Source organism: Mustela erminea, chromosome 10 (assembly GCF_009829155.1).
Source record: "Mustela erminea isolate mMusErm1 chromosome 10, mMusErm1.Pri, whole genome shotgun sequence".
NCBI classification, from domain to species: domain Eukaryota; kingdom Metazoa; phylum Chordata; class Mammalia; order Carnivora; family Mustelidae; genus Mustela; species Mustela erminea.
In genome coordinates, this window is record NC_045623.1 from 6,955,595 (window position 1) to 6,973,434 (window position 17,840).

The following is a 17,840-nucleotide window of genomic DNA, read 5'->3' on the forward strand; positions in this document are numbered from 1 at the left end:
TTATGGCCTCTAGATGACTCTGCCCTTGAGGAGAGGTCTAGCTGAGAGCTCAGGGTCAGAGCATTGCAGTTGTCTGCAGAAGCTCTTTGCTTGCTATTGGCGGCAGCATATCCCTAAGGTAGGGTTAGGTAAAGGGGAAGTTGCCTCTAAATCTCCATATTGGATTTTGGTGAGGTGACCATAGGTTTTCCCTCCTCCATGAAAAAAAAACTGTCCTTCAAGTAAGAGACTTTTCCTCTTTATTCTTCTTGCCCGACCCTGTGACAGGTCTCTTATGTCATCTGGATGATGCATGCATCAGCAATCCTTGCCACAAGGGGGCACTGTGTGATACCAACCCCCTAAATGGGCAGTATATTTGCACCTGCCCCCAAGGCTACAAAGGGGCTGACTGTACAGAAGATGTGGATGAGTGTGCCATGGGTGAGTACGTGGAACATTTCCTATTCCTTATGGTGTTTGTCAAGTTCAGCAAGCATTCAGAAGCAAATCCTCAGATCTCTCCTGTTAGATGCCCACTGTTTACAACCTTTCAATGTAAATGCGTATTCTGTTCTGCGAATTGAATATATAGAAGGTCTGTACCTGATTATTTTTTTTTAAGATCTTATTTATTTATTTGACAGACAGAGAGAGAGATCACAAGTAGGCAGAGAAGCAGGAGAGAGAGAGGGGGAAGCAGGCTCCGCACCAAGCAGAGACCCCGATGCTGGGCTCAGTCCCAGGACCCTGAGATCATGACCTAAACCCAAGGCAGAGGCTTAACCCACTGAGCCACCCAGGCACCCTGTACCTGATTCTTAATAGAAAGCCCTGCTTTGGTGACAGTTTGGGCAAAAGAACAGCAGAGTTGAGATTTCCCTAGTATATCTTCCTTTCCCTTTCCCTTGCCCTTTTCATTTCCTTTCCTTTACCCTTTCCTTTCGTCCCTTGTTTTTTTAAGGAAGAAAATAGGAAGTTGAGAACCAGAATATTAAAAGCCTGGCCCTAATGCTCTAACAATCAGGCCTACTTCCGTAACCCACATTTGTGGAGATTCCACTAAAGTACTTTGAAAATCCCAGTAATTGGTGCTTGTGTTTTCCAGCCAATAGCAATCCTTGTGAGCATGCAGGAAAATGTGTGAACACGGATGGTGCCTTCCACTGTGAATGTCTGAAGGGTTATGCAGGGCCTCGTTGCGAGATGGACATCAATGAGTGCCATTCCGACCCCTGCCAGAACGATGCAACCTGTTTGGATAAGATTGGAGGCTTCACATGTTTGTGCATGCCAGGTACATGGGCCCATCAGTGTGTGGGGTCTAGACAAAAGTTACTTCCCTGCACTTTTCAGTATATGATGGCAATTCCATGAACTCCGTCAGCATTTAATTCCCAGTAATGACAGGTTTCCCAGCCAAGGGGACCTTTAAGGAGTAATACAGTGCAAGAAGTCTTAGAGCAATGGAGACCAAGTTTTAAAAGCCCATATGTCAACACCAGTTACATGTAAGAGAAAAACTGAGAAGTGATTGTTTTTGATTAAGTATAGTATATCCTTTACTTAATAAAGGATTTACCATAAGGATCCTTTAAATAGCAAGCTTTTCTGATCTCTTGATATATTATAAATACCTTACTATTCCATTTATAGAAATTATTTTACCCATAATTTTATAGGAACTTGTCATTTGTCCATAGTGACTTGCATATAATTAGTTGTATTCTGAATTTCTTCTGCAGAAACCATTTCTTGAATCCTTAGAGAGCACAAGTAAATCTAGTTTAAAATGACAGGACAGTGGCTGCTTTGCCAGATTAAGGCTGCTGGCTGCTGTAGCATTGGGAGGCCCTCCTGCCCTTGACTTGTACCCCGAGAGCAACAGCATCTCCAGGTCAGCTGCTGTTTGGAAACATTGACTAGGGACCCTGTGTGCCTGGTGCTGCTCTGAAAGTGAAGCAGGGACTGGTCAGAGAGTATAGGATAGTCTTTGCTGGCATGCTGTGTTTTGCCAGTATATTTAGAGGTAACCTCTTCACCCTCTTCACTGTGACATGGATATCTTTGTAGTATTCTCCTCTGTCACTGATACTTTCAGTGACTATTTCCCATCATGGCAAAGTCCCTTTTGACTTCTGCAGAAATGTTCATGCTCATAGAGGTTATAGTCATCTCTGCAAATTTGTGCTTTCTTGGCTAGAATATGCCTTTCTCTCTTTCTAAGCCACTTGTGTGGTCCAATTTGTTCAGGTTTCAAAGGTGTGCATTGTGAATTGGAGATAAACGAATGTCAGAGCAACCCTTGTGTGAACAATGGTCAGTGTGTGGATAAAGTCAATCGCTTCCAGTGTCTGTGTCCGCCTGGTAAGTGCCCACCACCTGCCCCTGTTTTCTTTGAAAGCGCAAAGCTCCCGGGCCACAGGGAAAGGAGAAGAGAATGTGTGTGGGCTGTACATGAGGAAGTCATTAAAGTGAGCACTTCAGGATAGGAGTGTGTGGAGAAATGGGGAGTTTGTTTCAGCTAGTGGATCATCCACATCCTTTGTGGCCAGAAGTCCAAGTGTATTCCGAATGGCCCATGACCTCTCTGTCTGCGTATATATTTCAGAAAGGTCATACCTCACAGAAGCCTTTTGTAGGCTATTCAGGAGGGTTTTTTTTAACCCCCATGGGTCATATTCTTGAAGCCTGTCTGTGAGATTTTTATTTTTAGATATTTCACTCTGGGTCCCAAAACAGGCAACACAAGTCAGTTTTTTTCCAAAGAATGCTCTGTATCTCCTTTTGCTCCCCAGAGCTATTGTTGAAGACATGCTGGATTTTCTGCCACTGACAGTAGCCTCTCAAATTGTTTCTGCTGAGAGGTTCCTGTTCCTCTGAAGCTGTACTCACTTGTTTGAGGATCCCTTATATGACCATTTAGTCCCCATTTCAGTTAGAAGAGAAACCTGTACTGGGAAGAAACAGAGGTGGAGACACACCCAGTGGCCTCTGATGCCCTGAGCCTCAAGCAGTTATTCCAGTTTCCTACTGGGAGAATAATTTTATGTTTGCTGAACCATTGGGTTAAGCCCTACTGGTAACTTAATCCAACCCTTCTTGAACATCCTTCTCATAGGATATCCTAGGTAGTCCCTCGATAGACAGACATAGGATAGTCCTTTGACTGTGTCATCATTCTGTCCTTTTAAGGTTTCACTGGGCCAGTTTGCCAGATTGATATTGATGACTGTTCCAGTACTCCATGTCTGAATGGAGCAAAATGTATTGATCACCCGAACGGCTATGAATGCCAGTGTGCCACAGGTAAGATTGTCCTCACTTTTTATCCCTCTGGTAGGTCCATTTGAGCAAAATAGGAGACTGTCCTCTTCTAGCTGTCCAACCAAGCCAGTCCACTAATGGCCTGCTCTGTGTTTAGAGAGAGCTGCTTCTAGCATATTTTTGGATTATTATTATTATTTTTTTTGCTACTCTCATTGTTTCTTTCTACAACACCTGCCTCCTTCTCTACCACAATAGTGGCCTGGCTTGGACATTTTCATTTGGTGTCCGTGTCTTTTGGGGACAGATTTTGGCAGTGGTGAATTTCCAGCTGGCATGACTTATTCCTTCGGGAAAGGGAAGAATTCCAGCTGAAAGCCATTTTTCACTAGGGCTTCTCAGCAGGAGGTCTGTCTCTGTGTTTCTTGGGGCAAGTGATTGAACAAAGGCCCAGAAATCTAAGGACCATTGTGTGCAAGGGCAGAGGTTTTCTGCATAAAAGACTGCTCAGACCCTGAGAGTCAGGTGTGTATCTGAACAGGAGAGAGAACTCTGGGAAAGTTTAGGTCCTCTTTCCTGACTTTGCTACTACAGTGACAAAGAATCTGTTTACAGATATTTTCCATTTCTGATCTGTGGCCACATTTTTCATTTGGGAGTGGAATTGAATAAGGCAAACGTCCCTTGTTCCACATTTGCTTCTGCACAGAGCAGTATTCTAGAGAAAGACTAGAAATTATTAGAAAAGATGATTTCCCAATTTATTTTTTGTATGACCACTTAAGGGAGAAAGAAGTTATGAATATAATTCAAGACCTTTTTTTTATTTTAGAAGATGGATTCTTGAAAAATTTTAAATATCATGTTCATGATTTCTTTCTGATGACAGAAAAGGAAACTAAGTCACAAAAATAAACACAGAATTAGTGTTTTGGTAGTACTGGAACATAACCATTTACTGGGCCTCCTTGGATTAGGTCCTGTCAAATGAACCACTTAACTGCTTTCTCTTTTCATGAGTTGTTGTCCTTGGTTGGAGAAGTTCCAGGTTTTGTCCTCCTCTGGCCAGATTATCCTTGTAGAGAATAACCTTCACTGGAGAGAGTTTAAAATCATTGAATTCTTGTTTAAAAGGGAAGAGAGCCCCTCTTTCTTTAAAATCCTTTAAAAGAATGGATTGAATGAAGGAGACTTTATTTGTCCCTTGTTCTTTTAAATGCTCATAAATTTTCATTCATTTCGTTTAACGGGTACTTACTAAAAACTTGATATATAAGCACAGTGCTCCGGGAGGGTTTGAGAAGGGTAAATAAAAGTTCTCTGTCCTCCAAGGTCAGAATTGGGGAAATAAGGTACATGTAACTATTAATATAGTATCCGTAAGTTAGTTTTGGGAAGAAAGAAGTATAGAGATAAATACGTAATAGAAAAATACTGGAAGTTATTCCCCATTGAAGCCCAGTATGAAATGAAGATGTAGTTCAAGTATCTCTGAAGTGAAACCACTGGTCATTTAAAAAAGGTATTTGAATTCTACAAATTTTATTTGATAACTATTTTAAAGCACAACTCAGGCATGCCTTATAAGTCATGCAAATAGTTGGCTTCAATTGCTCATTGTCTACAGTAAGAACTGTTGAGACATGAGGTCTGTAGGATAAGTGGATGTGGCCACACTTATGTTCCAATGTGGAGTGTCTGACTTCGTTTGAAGCCTTCTTGGTAAAATTCCTTCCCAGGATTCACTGGTGTGTTGTGTGAGGAGAACATCGACAACTGTGACCCTGATCCTTGCCACCATGGCCAGTGTCAGGATGGGATTGATTCCTACACCTGCATCTGCAACCCGGGGTACATGGGTGCCATCTGCAGTGACCAGATAGATGAGTGTTACAGCAGCCCCTGCCTGAATGACGGTCGCTGCATCGACCTGGTGAACGGCTACCAGTGCAATTGCCAGCCCGGCACATCAGGTAACCCTATGTCTCCTCTGGACTTTCACTGTTCCCTCCACATAGTTTACACATATGTCTCAGGCTGTCATGGCATATGCTCAGATACCTGAAAAATAATCCTGATTCTGAGAGGCACAGCCAAAGCTACAGCCAGGAACATCTCAGAGGCAGTTGCCTCTAGCCACTGGAGAAATTAGAGGCAGTAGCTTTGCAAAACTGATGATTTGGGGTGTGTCTTTTTTGTTAAAAGGAGACACACTACTTCAAAAAATTGAAATTATTATTTAAAATTGGAAACCCTGTTGGCTTTGTGGCTTGATTTGATTATCCTTTTTTCTTTAGCTCCGACACGCTCAGATGAATGAAGCTGGCCCTTTCCCTTCTCCCTCACTCCTGTCCTTCCAGTTGTGTTTTTCTCTATTTCAGAGTCTGGTTTCTTTAATGTGACACTTTTCTTCCACCATGTGTCTCAGGTGGACCTTGGCCATTTGGGGGGATTCTCAGGGAAAGGGGAGACTTTGCAGCGCTTCCCAGCCATTGTAAATTAGAATGTAGAGCCGCCATTTCCCTCCCCGAGTTTTTTGCGGTTTCCCTACTCTGGTTGAGTGACTGCTTGTTACTTAGGAGGGCATGCTGCTCCTTGCTGGGGGAATGTTGAATTATTTTCTCAGGCAGCAGCATTTCACAGGTTTCACTGGAGTCTGTTTTACTTATTCAAGGAATAATTATGGTCACAACTGTGGTTAATGGACAGAGAAGTACTATGTCTCAGATCAAAGAAAATGTATTAGTGGAAGATTAACTAGTGTGTGCCTTTGTTAGAAGGGAACCTGCCAATACAAGGGAGTGATTTATTGAGAACTCATTCTTGATTTAAGGAAAATGGCCTATGTAGGGGGCAAAGGTGGGGGAGGTGGTTAACTGCCCTCATTTTATTTTGTTATTTCCAAATCCATTTCTTCAAACTTGTCAAAGGCCCTGGTCTCCATCCAGGACCTCGTACATGCCAAGTTTGAAAACAAAGTCCTTTTTGAGTTGCTCAAGCATACGAAAAACATCCCATGCCTTCACAGTTGAAAATGCCTTCCCCCTCCCCACGTTTAGATAACTCACTAAAAGAGCTGAATGGATCTTTGTGAAACCTTCCAAAAGCAATTTGCTTCCGGGCTGGTCCCCAGACATGAGAAATTGCAGTTCGAAAAGAAATTTGAGAGATTTACAGGCAATTGAAAGGATGCCTTTAGAATGGTGGGGCTGTTGTAAACGGCTTTGCTATCATCCCCGTTATAACAAATATACTGGAAACTTGGGTGAGTGGTGGGTTGGTAAGCACTTTGTTTTCTCTGGGATTATATCATTGTGCCGGGATGTATCAGGTGTATTCCCTGGGGAGGACAGAGAAGACAAGGTGTAAGTAGCTGTCACTGAGAAATGCAATAAGTAAATATGAGTGGTGTGCAGGCAACATAGAATAAAGGCCTGGAATCTCTCAGAAAACTGCCAGACCCCTTCATATGGCTGTTGGGAGAATTAAAGCAAAGAGATGCAGGCATCATGATAAAATCTTGGTCTGTAATAGGTGGAGAAAGCCCTGAAATGTACTAAGGTCCTGGATGAACATGTTTATTTAATTAGTCATTATGAATGGACTCGTGAGTTCGGAGGAAGAATCTATGACCCATTCAATACATGGTCCTGAGTTAGTAGGTTGGGGTTTGGACAAGTGTAGACAGAAGGGGTATTTTACAATGTGCTGGTTATAATTGTGGTTTCTCACTTATTGGGTACTTAAAGTGAGATATACCACCCAGAATCACTTCTGAAGCTTCTTTCACCCTTGGTCTTATAATGGGAAACTGTTCTCAGTAAGTTTCTTTAGGTTTTAAGTCATAGAAACCAACTTGACTAGTTTAAAGACCCTTTAGTAAACAAGCAAACCATAACTACAAAATAGACAGAATTTAGTGAAAGCACATACAAATATCTTACAGATTCCGGGGCGCCTGAGTGGCTCAGTGGGTTAAAGCCTCTGCCTTCAGCTCAGGTCATGATCCCAGGGTCCTGGGATCGAGCCCCGCATCACACTCTCTGCTCAGCAGGGAGCCTGCTTACTCCTCTCTCTCTGCCTGCCTCTCTGCCTGTTGGTGATCTTTCTCTGTCAAATAAATAAATAAAATCTTAAAAAAAAAAAAAAGTATCTTACAGATTCCAAGTGAGAACTGACTGATTAGGCTTTACAGAAATTAGGAAGCAGAGCAATTTTAGACCATGGGTCCCACAGTTCCTGTTCCAACGTTGCAATGAGAAAATCTCATTGTCCCATCTTGGGCAATGTTATCTGTTCCCATTCGAATAAACTAGAGCCTCCTGTGGCCTGCTGTGGTCAATTTTGGGTAAGTGGGGGTTATTAGCCAGTGGCTAGACACTTCTCCTAAAAGTATGCACTAGTATACAAGGAATATGGAAACTCTCGCCTGATTTGTGGCCACTGAGGCAGCCTGACCTCATTAATCACAGAATGACCAGTATGGTGTGGCAAAGAGTATGGCTCACATCCTGGCTGTGCTGCTGTAATTGTGCAAGTCCATGATAAAACAGGTATGTAACGCAACTTCATGTGCCAGTTGAGTGAGAAGACTAAAGAAAAGTTCTGTAAAGTGGGAGGCAAAGTACTTGTGCATAATAATGGCTCAGTAATTTTTTAATATAATTATCATTAATAAATATTAATACAAAGTGTGAGTGAACCAAAATGCTCACATTTTTTTTTCACGGAAATTTTGTTAGTTTGTATCATTTATACCAGGCTTTATTTTTAGATTTTTTAAACTTCCAGGACATTTTTCTATGGATGGAAAATCAAGTATCACTAAATTCATGTTAAGTAAATGCCAAAATATCATGAGTATTTTTATAAAATGATGGTAAAAATTATTATTGGTATATCCATACTGTTTAGTTATCCATATCTATAATTAAGCCTTTCTTAATATAGCCAAACTCTACCATTGGTCTGGGGAATGGGTCAGAAGGGAGGCAGCACAGCCCCAGATGAAAGATACCAGACCCTTTAAGATTTATCCTGAACTTATGTCCATAATAGTGATAGTTACAAGCTTTTGGCAGTGGATTTAAGTTCCAAAATTCTAATTTTCTTACAGAAGCTTAAATTTTATTTTTGGAACACAGTACTGCCAGTTTTTCCCCTTGAAATGACAGGTTTACCTCTTTCACATAATGTTTGCTAAATACGTAGGTCTGAATAGCCCTGGTTCCTCTGTCAGTTGTTCTTTCAATTAAAATGGGATTCTATGAAGAAAGCGTGTTCAGTTCAGAACTCCAACAATCAAACAACTGCTTTTCCTGGAAGCAGCTGTGTATTTGGCATGCCACAGAATTGCTTTATTTCCCATTTCATTACATAGAACAGAAGATTTATATTCAAAGGTCAAGATATAATAAAAATATAAAGTTAATAATTTTGACTTCTTCACCAAAGTCATTCTTAAGTGAAACTGTCTTTTTGTTGGTTTAAATTGTAAGTGCATAGAGGTAAAGAATATGAAGACCACTAACTAGTACATTTTGGCACCACTATCTTGATTCCTGCTAACATGCCAGCAATTCCACCCCCATTGCTTTTGCACCAAGAGTGGAGATGCCAATGCACTGAAACAGGCAGATAGTGGCTTAGTGTGATTCATAAAATAATTTTGACCTCATAATACCCTGATGGGGTCTGGATGACTACACTTTGGAGATCTGATGCTTTACCCTGTCTAGGATTGGCTGGATACTCTAGATTTCTCAGCCCCTAGTATCATATGCTATTTTTGCAGTAATACTGGTTTCTTTTTGCTCATATACTGGTTTATCTTTGCAGGTGTTAATTGTGAAATCAATTTTGATGACTGTGCAAGTAACCCTTGTGTCCACGGAGTCTGTATGGATGGCATTAATCGTTACAGTTGTGTCTGCTCACCAGGTTTCACAGGTAATAAACACTCTTTTTGTCAGGGAGTCCTAGCCCCATCACTTTGGGAAAGGGGCATCTAAAGAAAATTCACTTTTCAAATGTTTTCTATTCCTTTATCTCTTGGAATGTTAGAAGTTTGTTTCTGTACTTCTTTGGCTGAGTTTTCTACTTACAGGCCTTCCCTAAACTGTAACATGAAGCTTTTCATTAATTAGGATTTTTCGACCATGTGTTATACCTACCTGAAAAGCATTCCTAGTTAGACTATGAGTTTCTGTTACTGTGCTTGAGTTACATAATGTCTAATGCTGCCTTTAATTTGCTACACTTAGTAGTGAATGCCTTCATAAAAGGATAGCCAAGATAAAATTCTATGAAAACACTAAATGGTTTTTTCTGAGTACTTCCTCTTGTGGGGGATTGTTGGATGAGGCCGAACTTGGAAGGACCAAGCTAACTTGGCAGTGCAAGGGAGATCTTCCCTAGGAGGAAGAGAGTACATGGCTAAAATAAAATTGGTTATAGTTATTATGAGTAGTTAGAACATTTACACACACATGCTTGTGTGCACACACACAAACATAAATCTCTCTGTTTTGTTGTTAATAAGGTTGCCTTTACCTTTTGCCCTCCTGATCAAATAGTGCTGGGGGCTGAGAAATTGAAGGCACCTTATTGACTCATCTATTTGTTGATGGCATCATCAGAGGTGATAATGCCGATTCTATTCTTTCTAGACAGTGCCATGTGCAAGCAGGAACTTAGGTAATAATGTTACCATTTAATAAATACCATGTGGTCATTTGCAACCAATGTGAGAAATTTCCCTCAGAGCTTTTTAAACCATGATGTCAAAAGGCATTCAGGGCCAAGTGAAGTTAATGTCTTCCTCTCACTTGCCAGGAACTTACTTTCCTGTATATTTCACAATCCTTTCTCCTGCTTGGTATGATTATGGATGCAAGGAGTAATGTTCATGGCCCACACGGATCACTGAGATCTCTGCTCAGTGGAAGATCACTCAGAAGACAGGCATGATGAAAGCTGTCGTATCTAGTGCCCAGCACTGCTATTGTAGCTGGATCCTAAAACTTGTTACTCCAAGATTAAGTGACAGCCAGTTGTATACACAAAAATTCCTGCTAGATAGGATAATAGGTGCATTTTTGTTAAATAGGTAACAAGGGAATAGCTGCCATTTATTAAGAACTTATTTTGAACTAGGAGGTAAGTGCCTAATCTCATTTAATTATCACAGCCTTTATCATTTCTATGGTATTGATGAGAAACCCTGAGCTTAGAGAGTATAAATAACATTACAGGTACACTGTGGCCAGTGTTCCAGTCCAGGTAGTCCTACTCTAGAGCCCATGGCTGTTCTCAGCTCACCAGACAGTCTAAGTGGGTGCCTATTCTGGCTTCTTTTTAGATATGTAAGCCTTACACTGGACTTTTTTTTTTTTTTTGAAATGCCAGTAAATCATATTCTCTCTGATTTTAACATTCAGCAAACCAAGGAGGTCAAGGAGGGAGGACATAGGCTAAAAATATTCTAAAATAAACCTAAGGTGTAGCATGAAATTACATAACCAAGAACTAGAATGTTTTGGTTACTGGGTGGTACTCTGTTCTTGGAACAATTTTCTATGTCTGTGTTTTTTTTTTTTTTTTTTTTTCCGTTTGTTGTTTTTTTAATCAGCTGCTGAAAATACCACAGACAGCTCTGGTATTATATATACATGAGCTGTAAATGTGAGGTGTTTTATCCTTTCCTTTATTTTAACACTACTACTTTTCTTTTTCTTCTTTCTTTCTTCCTTTCTTTTTTTTAGAATTCTCATGACAGCTTTGGCAGATACAAATGAGTTTTTCTTTTTAAGACTAAATTCTGTATTCTCCTTAGACCTCTTTATACTTTCTGATTGGGAAATGTAAAATATCAAATGATACTTCTACAAGCTACTTTTCAGTTTTACAAACTACTTTTTTAGTTTTGCCTTCACATCTATTACTGTGCTGACTTCTTGTAACAGTCCATTAAAGCAGGTAAGCTGAATAAGAAACCAAAAGCAATGGCAACAAAAACTAAAATAAACAAGTGGGACTACTTAAGGTACTTCTGCACAGCAAGGAACAATCAATTGAGAAGGCAGCCTACAGAATGGGAGAAAATATTTGCAAACAATATATCTGAAAAGGGATTAATAATATCCAAAATGTATAAAGAGCTCATACAAGTCAATAACAAAGAAACAAATAATCCAATTTAAAAATAGGCAAAGGCAAGAAAAATTTTTTTTGAAACAGTGTATGGTGTTGGATGTTAACTAGAGTTATTTTGATGATCATTTTGCAGTATATACAAATATCAGATCATTCTGTTACACACTATAACTGGTATGTTAACTGTCAACTATAGCTCATTAAAAAAAAACCAACAAAACACACATGGAGTGCCTGGATGGCTCTGTGGGTTGAAGCCTCTGCCTTCGGCTCTGGTCATGATCTCAGGGTCCTGGGATCGAACCCCCACATCGGGCTCCCTGCTCAGCGGGGAGCCTGCTTCCCCCTCTCTCTCTGCCTGCCTCTCTGCCTACTTGTGATCTCTGTCAAGTAAATAAACAAAATCTTAAAAAAACGCACACACACACACACACACACACACATTAGGCAGAAATAGCTCAACACAATTTCAGAAACAATTATTGGAAAATTCCCAATAATTTCTAGATAGAGGATACTAGAAATATCCACTGTAATTTTCAGAGCTACGTGATTTAGCCACAGACTGATTGTATTTTTAAACTGTAAATCATTATTTATACTTAGAAACCCAATATCATCTGAAACAGGTGAAGTTTTGAAAACTTTACTATCTACCAAACCCTAGTAGTTTTCAAAAGGCATTTGAAAAGCTAATCATGAGTAACAGAACTACCAAGTAGCTAATCCTCATTACAATGTCATTATAAAACCGTGTAAAATCACCAAAGTACACTAAGAAAACATACATTTGAGTTTTATAATCTCTGCTCTCTCTAAATTTCTTACAGTAGTTTCTAATCAGTAGTAAAGTATATAATTTATATATACAAATATATAAATTTGTAATTTATAAACATTTAACAGGCAGTTGCTTTTTGGTTCTTTCACCCTTAGTTAACCATTATTAGGTTATCCCAAACTGCACACTGCTAAGAACAAGGAATCTTGCAATAATACTGAAATCAATTTGTATTACTCAGCCATAAAAAAGAATAAAATCTTTCTATTTGAGACAACATGGATGGACCTTTAGGGCTTTATGCTAAGTGAGATAAATCAGTCAGAGAAAGACAAATACTGTACAATATCACTTGTACGCAGAATTCAAAAATGCCAAATGCACAAAAATAGAATAGGATGATGGCTAGCAGGGCCAGGCTAATTGGGAAGATGTATTTAAGGGTACAGACTTGAAACTAGTAGAAAAGTCTCCAGACCTTATTTATCACAGCACAGTGATCATAGTCAGCAATACTGTATAATAAACTTGAGAGTTGCTAAGAGAGTAAGTCTTCATTGTTCTCACCACAAAAAAAGAAATGATAATTATGTGACATAATAGAGATGTTAGTTAACATTAAAGTGATAATCTATTGCAATGTATAAGTGTATCAAATCAGTATGCTGTATACCTTAAATTTGTATGGTGTTATATATCAGTTATATCTCAGAATATTTACAAGACAAAACACAAAAGGTAAAGAAGTTTTACTCTTCCTGTTTAACAAGACAGCTGAGAGACAGAGCTTGATGTGTCCATGCGATGTATACAAATACATTTTGTAGGTTTCAAGTCACACAGCTAGGACTGCGAGTTCCCAGAAGGCAGAAACCTCCCTAATCATCTTTTTAGCCAGTGTCTAAAACAGTGCCTAGCATGGAGGAAACAATAGATACTGCTGAGTAAATGACTAGAACTCACATATGGGACTTCTGACATCCAAATCCAGGCTTTCAAGTGGAATATACCATGCTTTTGTTCATTAAACACTATTTTGTTGAGTACCTACAAGGTGAGAAACATTGGTTAACTTCTCATTCGGCAGTTCCTGAGCCGAGTAAGATGCATTGCCTTGTGCTGGGCATTTCTGATGCTGGGTGGAAACTCCTTAATAGTGAAGCAGCAGTTAGTCCACATGGTAGACTGCACAAGGAGGCATTTAACCCTCTCGGTTAAAGATGACTTGAAAATTGATCTGGGAAGACTTTTTAAAACAAATGAAGAAAACCTGGGAGGAGAGACTTCTGAGAAAATGCTTCCTACAAAGGACACTAAAGGAAGGCTTTTTCCTCATTCTCCATTGGATAGCAAGCCAAGGATAGCTGTGCAGTTGAAGAGTTCGGCTCCTCTCTTGGTGCCAGTGGCAAACATCTAAAAAAAACTCTGAGGTTGAGGCTAAGAAAATAGTATTTAAAAATAAGTTATTAATAAAACACTTACAAGGAAAGCAGCAACCACTACCAGATTATGGGTCTTTACCACAAGAACCACCAATAATGGTTTAGAGAGCAACAGAGAGTGAAAAAATGTTAATACCCATACTTTAAAGGGGTGTGGATCTATTTCATTTGGAATTTCCTGTTCTAAATGCAGGGTTACTCTTTCTTAAATAAAAAATGCATGTTTTTATCTGAATCAGAAAATTGTATTCTTTGAAACTTTTAAATTCCTTTACAGCAGTTTGTTATGGCCACTCATTTACAGAATTATGGGTTATTTAAAAATTTTATATCATTTTGGAATGTATAGTTAAATCTCAGTTATTCAGAATTTAACAAAGCAAAACTTATATAAGTGGCACACTTTAATCAACTTAAAGCAACAAATGTCAAGGTTAGAGCTGACATCTTTTTGAAGTGCAGCCTTATGGAGGTTTTAGAGGAAGAATATATTTACTTAATTTCATATATTCTGAGTATTTACATTACTATGTGATGATTAATAGTTGTTTATATCAGAGGTTTTCAAAGTGTAATATTTGCACCATCTGCATTATTTAAAATATGGTTTTCTGGACTCCACTCCAGATTGTAATCAGTCTATGGTGATAGGACCTACGAATCTCCTTTTAAAACAAGTATTTTAAGAGACTCTTTTTGCACATTAAAGTTTGAGTACTACTGATCTAGATTAGAAGACCCTAGATTATTTTCTCAATTATCAGAAGACAATATAATTATGTTTAGAATACCCTTCTTAGGTAGAAAATGGGTTAATACAACTCTAAGAATGAAAGCAAAATGGCTTTCTTTGTAACCAATATAATCATTAAATTAATAGTTTATTCACTAAGTATTCTGGGCAATTGATATATACCACATGTAGAGATGTAAGAGGTTGACTAACTGAAAAAATTATTTTGTGGTGAACCAGCTGCAAGCAGTGATAAAAGCTTCTTCGAGAGGGCTCAGAACAGCAGCAAGAGGAAAGCCAACTTTGGTAACATTTGGTGTTCTCTTTTTGAAGTTGCCCTGTTTCTAAGATGGGATAGAGAAGAAATGTATAAAGTACTGCAGTGCTGTTCCAGCTATTTGTTAACTTGGCTGTATTATCAGAAGACTGACTATGCTGTTTGCTACTTCTTGCATGGAGCTAAGTGCTCTTAGGTGTCTTTTTTAAATCTTGCATTTGGTGCCCAAGGCATCTTACAGTCTGTACAGATGGAAGGTGTCAACACAGTATCTCTCCTTGTTCTGTGTCTCTTCCCTAAGGATTTGGATTTGACAAAAACTTTCCCTTCTCTACAGGGCAGAGATGCAACATTGACATTGATGAGTGTGCCTCCAATCCCTGTCGCAAGGGTGCGACGTGCATCAATGATGTGAATGGTTTCCGCTGTCTGTGCCCTGAGGGTCCACATCACCCCAGCTGCTACTCACAGGTGAACGAGTGCCTGAGCAGTCCCTGCATCCACGGAAACTGTACCGGGGGCCTCAGCGGGTGAGTAGCTGCCATGTACGATTAGTTCCTTCTTGACTTGTAGCAAGCCAATTGGGTTTCAACACAGGCCTTTTCCTGTGGAAGTCATTCAGGGGCTTGAGCTGAGACTGGATTGTAGATTTTGGTAGGCTTCTTCACTCTTCCAAACCACCACTTCTGCTCTACCTTCCATGTCTGAATAGGTAGAAAATAGGGAGGTAGTCAGCTCACAGGAGAAGTTCAACATTATTTTGTGAGTCTTTGGCAATTGTGCTTTTAGAAATCACTGCAAGATTGAGTTCTAAGGGAGGTTCTATTTGATCTTTTCCACTGCGTAAAAAAAGCTCAGTTCTTAAAAACAACAACTACAGCAACAAAACTCCTCAGTTCTATTCTGTTACAGTACCAGTGTGCCACTGAAGTGGAGTTGGTCTCAGCTAACTTTAGACATGGCCCTGATAAAACATTCATGGTTTGTAAGCCCCCGAGAGTTGTGTGATGTGTTGATAGGTACTTTTCTAGAAACTCAGAGTGTGATGTTAGGTCACACGAGATAGTCCTATACTCTTGCTATGCCTGCCAGAAGATAGGGCTCTAGGCATTGCCATTTGCCATACTTAAAACAGGTGAAAGAATGAAGTGTGTATTTAGGGGTGAAGGGAAACCAAGTAATTTTTCTAAATGAATTACCTCGGTATATCTGTTTCAGAATATGATAACCTGCAAAGCATCCCAACCCATCTACCCTTTTCCTGAGTATCTCCACACAAGAGAGCTTTTATTTCCTGATGTTAATATAATCTATATCTATAATATAATCTAAGTGTTAATGATGGTCAACTTGTGAACAGTATACATGTATTTCAGACACCTTCGTTTTTGTTCCTTTTCCTTCTCAGCTTACCCTGCATGCTTTCTGGGGCAGGGTTTCAGGAAAGAACAAAGCATGTCTCAAAAGTGAGACATCCCAGGAGCTCCTCAGAGTGACTTAGAGTCTCTGATACGAACCTACTTCTTGGGTGTCTGTTTTGCGTCAGAAACAAATGATCCTAAGGTTTGCTTTACTTTAGTTTTATGTATAATAGAAGCTCAGATTTATCCGCATTAATGTGTCTTTCAAATTGGTTCAATGTGTTTACTGACCACTGTTTACATATGAAAGCTCACTGTAATTAATTAAGTTCTCTAGCATCTTGGTGAGCTGGGAAGCACTGGAAAAATCTGGTTACTGAATACTCCAGATGGGGCCACACAATTCACATTATGTCCACAACGATCCAAGTATAGATTCCAAGAAGAGCAAAAATGAGATTAGTTTACCAATGAGCTCCTCTGTCCCTCATTTCTTCACCAAGTCTTACATTTCACCTAAGACTCAAGTTTACATTTATCCTCCCATAGTAAAGAAAGCTATATTTACTTTCAGGTACAAGTGCCTCTGTGATGCAGGCTGGGTTGGCATCAACTGTGAAGTGGACAAAAATGAATGTCTTTCTAACCCATGTCAGAATGGAGGAACTTGTGACAATCTGGTGAATGGATACAGGTGTACTTGCAAGAAGGGCTTTAAAGGTGAAAACAGAAGTGCATATTTCTATCTCCCTTTATGCCTTTTTCTTATTGCATATTCTTGGACTTCTTCCTTTCCCTTTCCTTTGTTCCTATTCACTCTTATAGCAAACATAATTTGAGAACTTAATATTTGTAAGAACTTAATGTTTTTACACTTGGGAAATTAAAACGTAAAGAGATACCAATTCTATTAGCAGAGATGTGAGCTACAGAACTATTTAAGGTGAGCAGCTAGGATTCCACTTATACAACTCTGGACAGGTGTTCTAATTGTAAGCTCCCTGGTGCCGGTTTGATTCTATGGTAATTCAAAAGAGATTTGTAGAGAGTAGAATGAGAATATTGTCTTACTATAATTATGAGAACAGTCATGCCGTGGAAGAATCCGTGTGTTCCAGACACCTTCCAACAAATTATCTTACACATTGAGATAACCTAAACATATAGTCTACCTGTGGCCTTCTATAAATGTATTATAGTGGCTGTTGTATAAAATCATTTTTTGAGTTGCCATTGTATTTCCACCATCAACTTTCTCTTAGAAACTCATGAGAGTGAAATCTGTGGGTATATCGTTGATTTTGCACTCCTCTATCCACTTGGCCTTTGATTTCCCCACTCAAAAATTGTCCCAGGCTACCATGATATATCAGTATGTTTCAGGGTCAGTTTATTTGATTATTTGAAAATTTTACTGACCACTGTTTACATATGTTCCAGGGTCAGTTTATTTATTTATCTATGTATTTGAAAATTGTCTGAGACTATATTTTAGTCATTAATTTTCTGACATATTATATTTGCAAAGAAATTTAAAAATGCTTTTATTTCTTTGTCTCATTGAGACTTGCTGATCAATGAACAAAATAAAAATCAAAATGTAAAATCCAAAGTTGTGTGACTGGTGAGTAGCAGAGTACAGTTTGAACCCAGACCTGTGTACTGCCAGACCACCATTTATTTTTTTTATTTACAGTGCTTATAGTTCCTCTATCTTGAGGCTCTTGGGTACTGTCCTATCCCATTGATACTTCCTCTTTTTCATAGTGGGAATAGATTGCATGTCTTGGATCAGGGGAAAACAGTTTTATGGCTTTAGGAAGTACTGCTACATTAATAGTAGAGA

The 17,840-nt window shown here is 39.2% G+C and overlaps 1 protein-coding gene across 8 annotated transcripts in view; it reads left to right on the top strand.

The window, feature by feature from the left end:
• NOTCH2 (notch receptor 2) overlaps positions 1–17,840 on the top strand; it is a 195,294-nt gene that overhangs the window by 138,959 nt on the left and 38,495 nt on the right. For all 8 annotated transcript variants that reach the window (XM_032303040.1, XM_032303045.1, XM_032303046.1 and 5 more), the window contains 8 exons: positions 268–423; positions 1,088–1,276; positions 2,233–2,346; positions 3,175–3,288; positions 4,986–5,219; positions 9,085–9,195; positions 14,971–15,163; positions 16,569–16,714. In XM_032303040.1, coding sequence (XP_032158931.1) covers positions 268–423; positions 1,088–1,276; positions 2,233–2,346; positions 3,175–3,288; positions 4,986–5,219; positions 9,085–9,195; positions 14,971–15,163; positions 16,569–16,714 — 1,257 coding nt within the window. The remainder of the gene's footprint in view (positions 1–267; positions 424–1,087; positions 1,277–2,232; positions 2,347–3,174; positions 3,289–4,985; positions 5,220–9,084; positions 9,196–14,970; positions 15,164–16,568; positions 16,715–17,840) is intronic.